This window comes from Phalangium opilio, unplaced genomic scaffold, assembly GCF_054372755.1.
Source record: "Phalangium opilio isolate 3A_F unplaced genomic scaffold, DU_Popi_V2 ptg000060l_1, whole genome shotgun sequence".
Lineage (NCBI taxonomy): Eukaryota > Metazoa > Arthropoda > Arachnida > Opiliones > Phalangiidae > Phalangium > Phalangium opilio.
In genome coordinates, this window is record NW_028324177.1 from 4,030,539 (window position 1) to 4,038,355 (window position 7,817).

The following is a 7,817-nucleotide window of genomic DNA, read 5'->3' on the forward strand; positions in this document are numbered from 1 at the left end:
GAAAGCCTCGCGGTTTATTTATTACGACATTGAGACTATTCTTAGAAATAATATCCACGTCCCCATTTTACTAGTTTGCGACGTAGAGACTGAAGCTGGCTTTGAAACCAAAATTTTTTACGGCGCCAATTGCGTCGAGCAATTTTTAAATTATTTATTTAGCGTAGAGCAGGTAGTTTTGACTGGACAGAAACGTAAAACGTACCAACCGCGCTTTACTAACACTCAAGTCGTAGCTCATTACGCGAAAGCTTTTGATAACTTCTTAATTCTTAACGCTTTAGTCCATAGACACGTCACCCCTGCCGTTATTTTTGACGGCAGTAAAATTTTAATGATTCATCTTGAGGGACCGCAAATTAGATTCCTCGATAGCTTTAATTACATTAGTCAGCCTTTGCGTAATTTCACCAGCATGTTTAGCCTCGGCGATGTGGCGAAAGGATTCTTTCCATTTGATTTTCATACCGAAGAAAATCTTAATTACATTGGCGTCATCCCTGAAGCTTCGTACTTTAACGTAGCTCAAATGAAAGCCAATGATTATCGAGATTTTCAAACTTGGTACGCGTCAATGGAAGGATCTATTTACAACATCAAAGAGGAGCTTATTAAATATTGCATTCAAGATGTCCGAGTCCTAAGACAAGGCGTCGAAGCTTTTAGAAAAATTTACGTAGATCTAACAAAATTAGACCCTTTTTGCTTAAAAAATATTACTTTGGCGGGTGCTTTAACCACTATTTATCTTAACAATTACTATAAACCTTACAGCATGGGTATTGTTCCTTCTAACGGCTATAACGCAAAATTTAATCACAGTCAGATTAGCTTAAAATATCTCGCTTGGGTGGAGAAAACGGAAAATATAAAATTGCGCACTGCTTTAAGCTATGGGGGTGAATATCGGGTGGGTCGCTATTTAGTCGACGACTATAGTGAAACTCCGCCCAAAATCTACGATTTCCACGGTTGCTACTATCACGGTTGTCCATGCCAAAAACTCAATGCCTACAATACCCAACTCAAAGCCAGCAACAGATTTCTGTACGAGCGGACTCTAGATAGAGAGCTGTTTATTAAAGAGAAGATGGTCGGGTATGAATATACCTCGATTTTTGAGTGTCAATTTGCTAAGCTTTTAAAAGAAAACGCCGAAGCAAAGGCTTTCTGCAAAAGTTTAACTTTTCGACCTCAAATATCAGCCCGTAGCGCTCTCTATGGGGGACGAACGGAAAATTTTGTTCTTAACTGCCACGTGCAAGGTGAGGAGCGAATTTTCTACAAGGATATTATTTCTTTGTACCCGAAAGTTTGTCGCGATTGTCCATACCCTAGCGGTCACCCCATAATCTATAACAGAGATTTTGACAAATCGCCAGGGTGGTATTTTGGCGTTATGAGTTGTCGTCTGCTGGCCCCTCAAGATCTCCACATCCCCTTAATTCCCTTTCGCAGCGGTGGTAAATTAGCTTACGCCCTCTGTCGCACGTGTCTAGAATTGCGAGCGGAAATCTGCGAACACACTGTCAATGAACGGGCTTTCGAATCAGTCAGGCCAACGGTCGAAGTCTATGCCGCTATGGAGCATGGTTATAAACTTCTCGATATATTCGAGGTTTACCATTATCCAAAAACGGAATATTTCTTCGCCCAGTACATGACTGATTTTATCGCCTTGAAAGTGAAGAATTCCGGATTTCCAGCTCACGCGCAAACGCCTTTGCAAAAAGAGGCGTATATCGCTGATATAAACAAGAATGAAAAGCTTTCTCGGGGGTCGTCAATCCGGGGGAGCTTAAAACAAATCGAACCCGATTATACCCGGGATTCTCGGTTACTAATTTACGTATAACTTCGTCGAGAATTATTCGAAAAATTCGAAAAAAATCTCGCGTTGGAATGTCTTCCAAATTTTTAAAAGCCACTTGCGACTCGTTTTGTCAATCTGCCGCTCAATTGTGTAGAAACGGTTTACCTGCGCGTGTTCCTCTCCCTCACTACCCTCCGAGTCACTCCCGCTGCTGCCGCTGCTCGAACTCATTTTTTGAATCTCTATCAGAAATAAAAAAAATTGGAACAAAATTTTGGTTTGTAAATTTATTGTTAATAAGATACTTACTTTGCTGGGCGGCTGCTGCGTGGCCTGAGCGTCACCCTTTATGTCCTCCACCAACCGGTGGAAGGCGTTGAGGAGTTTGACGGCGTCCTTGTCCTTGCCGTCAACGACACGCTTCAGTCGTTTGTGGGAGCACTCCCAAAGCTTGTCGGCTTGGGAGTCCTTTATGTCCTTAAATTTGTAGACACTTATGTCTACAAAATAGTCCCCTTTTCGCGGGGGGACTTTTGTCTCGAAGTACTGGCCGTCGCTCCTCAGCCGGTACGACCCTTCAATTCCGTGAATGCCAACGACGTGTTTTTGGAGTACGTCTTGGACGAACGTCTCGTCGTCCGAGTCGATTAACACCTCGACAGGGTCGGGCTTCAAAAATTGATTTATGGTGCGCTTACCGCTGCTGGTTCCGGCTCGATCCCCAGGAGAAGACGGTGGAGAGTCAAACATAGACTGTGATTCTTGAAGATATTTGCTACTCATGGCTGGATTGATTGTGAAAACCCTATGCCCATGCTCAAGCTTTTATACCCAAAATCTCAGGGCCATTTTTTTTAGAATACAGGCCCAGACATGGTTTTTTATAACACAACCTTATTCTATTCTTATTAATAGTTTAAAAAAAATATAATTATGTCTGATACACTATTTTTTAATTTAACCTAAAATACATTTTTCATTGTGGAGTTGATACTAAAGATTAAAGAGGACATTAATATATCTATCTATATAAAAATAACCTCTTTAGTTTAATATTAATATACATTTATTTAGATTTAAATCATGTTAAAAAACAATTTCTGTCCCTCCCAAAGTAATTAGTTTTAACCTTCACTAATAAATTGTTTTTCTTATATAAAACGATCTCGTGAGAATTATTCAAATTTAATTATTCGAAACACGCCTAAACAAGCTTTTGCATACGAATAATATTTGTCCCCTTTGGCATCTATCAAAGTAACTTCTTTTTAACCTTCGCTAAAGGGTTTTTTATAAAACACGATTTCGTTTGAATTATTTAAAACACGCCTAGACAACTTTTTTGCATACGAAAAAAACTTAGACCTCGGAGAGATTTTGTAATTTTATGCCTATTTATCTAATTAACTTTTTGCTATTTATTGAATTTTAAGAATCATGAAAGTATTGGCTAGACACTATTAGATTTGACCTCGCTAATTTTGTATATAAGCCCCGTGTTTCAAAATGAAAGTTATCCGTAATTTAACTTCTGTTTCTGAAACCAACCACTTTAAGATGTCTTTTTCCACCGCTCCTCGTTTGCCCTGCCTGCCTGTGATCAAAATCCATCCAGCAGCGCTTACTCCCCGTCGTGCCACCTCCCAGTCGGCCGGACTGGACTTATATTGTCCAGTGGATACCGTAATCGACCCTCACGGTATTAAAATCGTGTCGACTGGGTTAGGCGTTATGCTGCCCGAGAACAGCTACGGCCGCATTGTTGGCCGTAGCAGCTTAACGGCCCAAGGGCTGTTTGTTGCCGAGGGGACGATAGGTATGTTTATTAGTTATTTTATAGTGCGTAAAAGTATAATAATTCTTAACAATAATAGACGCCGACTATCGGGGACCCCTAAAAGTCGTCATCGCCAACGTCGGGGACACCGCCTACACTATCCAGCGGGGCAATAGAGTTGCCCAATTGATAGTGACCCCGGTTATTTTGCTAAGACCGGTGGAAACGGCGGTAAATATTTTCAAGTTTTTTAATTTAGAATTCAACTTGTAACATGTTTTTATGTTATCTCTAGAGTTTGACCCCTACGTTACGCGGCAATGGGGGGTTTGGGTCGACCGGCGTCTAGTAATTTTTTATTGGTGGTGGGTTTTTTTATGTAAATATTTTAGTTTTATATATTTTTGTTATTTTGTTTTAATGTTATTGTATAATATTTGTTATTAAAATCTTTATTTGCATATTTGTATATTCTTTCCAGACTTATAATTATAGGCTTATTTTTTAGCTCCGCCTTAATTAACCTATCCAATGAAATTTATCTCTTTACTTACACCCCGCCTAATAAGCCAAGTAGGAACCAATCAACAATATCGCTTTCCTTGCTATTATATTACATATATATCACGTACTAGCTATTTAAATATCATTTGCTTTTGTAACCCGCCCAATATGCTATGCCTCATTTTCTTTTTTGTTTACGGGTTAATAGTCAACATTTTGTTAACTCTTTACGAAATTGAGCGGCGAAGCAGAAAACAATTAGAAAATAAACCCAAACGGCCCTCCGCCGATTGCACTTCCGAGTCTAATAACGATACGGGGTCAATGTGAAAAAATGAACTCGTTAAAACATGTTTGTTTATCCTTGCTGGTTGTTGATTATTTTGTCCTATATATTCTGTATTTATTTATTACGCATATCTGTACATCTTATAAAAAGTAAATATTTGATGTTTTACAATATGTGTTTTTATTAACTTTAGGCTTACAGAAAGCTGGAGTGGTTAAAGGGTAACACCCAATGTCAGCAAGCCAGGGATGACGTCAAGGTTGACTATAGCTTTTAGTTTTAGTTTAAGTTAAGAAGATGATGTCATGGGGGTTGAAACTAACAGCTCGGGCTAGTCCAGACTTGTCTGAAAAGTTTGGTTTGAGTTTGGTAGATGATGGTCTGTCGGCCATCTTGGGGTGGCGGCCATCTTGGATCTCTGCGCAACTAGGTAGTCCCTACTAGTAGGGACTACCTAGTCAACCTTGACGTCATCCCTGGCTTGCTGACATTGGGTGTTACCCTTTAACCACTCCAGCTTTCTGTAAGCCTAAAGTTAATAAAAACACATATTGTAAAACATCAAATATTTACTTTTTATAAGATGTACAGATATGCGTAATAAATAAATACAGAATATATAGGACAAAATAATCAACAACCAGCAAGGATAAACAAACATGTTTTAACGAGTTCATTTTTTCACATTGACCCCGTATCGTTATTAGACTCGGAAGTGCAATCGGCGGAGGGCCGTTTGGGTTTATTTTCTAATTGTTTTCTGCTTTGCCGCTCAATTTCGTAAAGAGTTAACAAAATGTTGACTATTAACCCGTAAACAAAAAAGAAAATGAGGCATAGCATATTGGGCGGGTTACAAAAGCAAATGATATTTAAATAGCTAGTACGTGATATATATGTAATATAATAGCAAGGAAAGCGATATTGTTGATTGGTTCCTACTTGGCTTATTAGGCGGGGTGTAAGTAAAGAGATAAATTTCATTGGATAGGTTAATTAAGGCGGAGCTAAAAAATAAGCCTATAATTATAAGTCTGGAAAGAATATACAAATATGCAAATAAAGATTTTAATAACAAATATTATACAATAACATTAAAACAAAATAACAAAAATATATAAAACTAAAATATTTACATAAAAAAACCCACCACCAATAAAAAATTACTAGACGCCGGTCGACCCAAACCCCCCATTGCCGCGTAACGTAGGGGTCAAACTCTAGAGATAACATAAAAACATGTTACAAGTTGAATTCTAAATTAAAAAACTTGAAAATATTTACCGCCGTTTCCACCGGTCTTAGCAAAATAACCGGGGTCACTATCAATTGGGCAACTCTATTGCCCCGCTGGATAGTGTAGGCGGTGTCCCCGACGTTGGCGATGACGACTTTTAGGGGTCCCCGATAGTCGGCGTCTATTATTGTTAAGAATTATTATACTTTTACGCACTATAAAATAACTAATAAACATACCTATCGTCCCCTCGGCAACAAACAGCCCTTGGGCCGTTAAGCTGCTACGGCCAACAATGCGGCCGTAGCTGTTCTCGGGCAGCATAACGCCTAACCCAGTCGACACGATTTTAATACCGTGAGGGTCGATTACGGTATCCACTGGACAATATAAGTCCAGTCCGGCCGACTGGGAGGTGGCACGACGGGGAGTAAGCGCTGCTGGATGGATTTTGATCACAGGCAGGCAGGGCAAACGAGGAGCGGTGGAAAAAGACATCTTAAAGTGGTTGGTTTCAGAAACAGAAGTTAAATTACTGATAACTTTCATTTTGAAACACGGGGCTTATATACAAAATTAGCGAGGTCAAATCTAATAGTGTCTAGCCAATACTTTCATGATTCTTAAAATTCAATAAATAGCAAAAAGTTAATTAGATAAATAGGCATAAAATTACAAAATCTCTCCGAGGTCTAAGTTTTTTTCGTATGCAAAAAAGTTGTCTAGGCGTGTTTTAAATAATTCAAACGAAATCGTGTTTTATAAAAAACCCTTTAGCGAAGGTTAAAAAGAAGTTACTTTGATAGATGCCAAAGGGGACAAATATTATTCGTATGCAAAAGCTTGTTTAGGCGTGTTTCGAATAATTAAATTTGAATAATTCTCACGAGATCGTTTTATATAAGAAAAACAATTTATTAGTGAAGGTTAAAACTAATTACTTTGGGAGGGACAGAAATTGTTTTTTAACATGATTTAAATCTAAATAAATGTATATTAATATTAAACTAAAGAGGTTATTTTTATATAGATAGATATATTAATGTCCTCTTTAATCTTTAGTATCAACTCCACAATGAAAAATGTATTTTAGGTTAAATTAAAAAATAGTGTATCAGACATAATTATATTTTTTTTAAACTATTAATAAGAATAGAATAAGGTTGTGTTATAAAAAACCATGTCTGGGCCTGTATTCTAAAAAAAATGGCCCTGAGATTTTGGGTATAAAAGCTTGAGCATGGGCATAGGGTTTTCACAATCAATCCAGCCATGAGTAGCAAATATCTTCAAGAATCACAGTCTATGTTTGACTCTCCACCGTCTTCTCCTGGGGATCGAGCCGGAACCAGCAGCGGTAAGCGCACCATAAATCAATTTTTGAAGCCCGACCCTGTCGAGGTGTTAATCGACTCGGACGACGAGACGTTCGTCCAAGACGTACTCCAAAAACACGTCGTTGGCATTCACGGAATTGAAGGGTCGTACCGGCTGAGGAGCGACGGCCAGTACTTCGAGACAAAAGTCCCCCCGCGAAAAGGGGACTATTTTGTAGACATAAGTGTCTACAAATTTAAGGACATAAAGGACTCCCAAGCCGACAAGCTTTGGGAGTGCTCCCACAAACGACTGAAGCGTGTCGTTGACGGCAAGGACAAGGACGCCGTCAAACTCCTCAACGCCTTCCACCGGTTGGTGGAGGACATAAAGGGTGACGCTCAGGCCACGCAGCAGCCGCCCAGCAAAGTAAGTATCTTATTAACAATAAATTTACAAACCAAAATTTTGTTCCAATTTTTTTTATTTCTGATAGAGATTCAAAAAATGAGTTCGAGCAGCGGCAGCAGCGGGAGTGACTCGGAGGGTAGTGAGGGAGAGGAACACGCGCAGGTAAACCGTTTCTACACAATTGAGCGGCAGATTGACAAAACGAGTCGCAAGTGGCTTTTAAAAATTTGGAAGACATTCCAACGCGAGATTTTTTTCGAATTTTTCGAATAATTCTCGACGAAGTTATACGTAAATTAGTAACCGAGAATCCCGGGTATAATCGGGTTCGATTTGTTTTAAGCTCCCCCGGATTGACGACCCCCGAGAAAGCTTTTCATTCTTGTTTATATCAGCGATATACGCCTCTTTTTGCAAAGGCGTTTGCGCGTGAGCTGGAAATCCGGAATTCTTCACTTTCAAGGCGATA

The 7,817-nt window shown here is 39.2% G+C and overlaps 2 protein-coding genes across 2 annotated transcripts; one reads left to right on the forward strand and one right to left on the reverse strand.

Moving 5' to 3' along the window:
• Positions 1-1,927: 1,927 nt before the first annotated feature.
• Positions 1,928-3,316, reverse strand: LOC149666696 (uncharacterized). The gene is made up of 2 exons (XM_089841722.1): positions 2,123-3,316; positions 1,928-2,055 (listed from the first exon to the last, which is right to left on the reverse strand). The coding sequence occupies exons 1-2, from the start codon at positions 2,594-2,596 to the stop codon at positions 2,041-2,043; spliced, it is 489 nt and encodes a 162-aa protein (XP_089697848.1). The 5' UTR covers positions 2,597-3,316; the 3' UTR covers positions 1,928-2,040.
• A 1,850-nt stretch (positions 3,317-5,166) lies between these two features.
• Positions 5,167-7,561, forward strand: LOC149666697 (uncharacterized). Its single transcript, XM_089841723.1, has 2 exons — positions 5,167-7,366; positions 7,434-7,561. Exons 1-2 carry the CDS (start codon positions 6,893-6,895, stop codon positions 7,446-7,448), a joined length of 489 nt encoding a protein of 162 aa, XP_089697849.1. The 5' UTR covers positions 5,167-6,892; the 3' UTR covers positions 7,449-7,561.
• The last annotated feature ends 256 nt before the right edge of the window (positions 7,562-7,817 follow it).

Coding starts and splice junctions, on each gene's coding strand:
- LOC149666696 (XM_089841722.1), bottom strand. CDS start 2,596: ATGAGTAGCAAATATCTTCAAGAATCACAGTCTATGTTTGACTCTCCA.
- LOC149666697 (XM_089841723.1), top strand. CDS start 6,893: ATGAGTAGCAAATATCTTCAAGAATCACAGTCTATGTTTGACTCTCCA.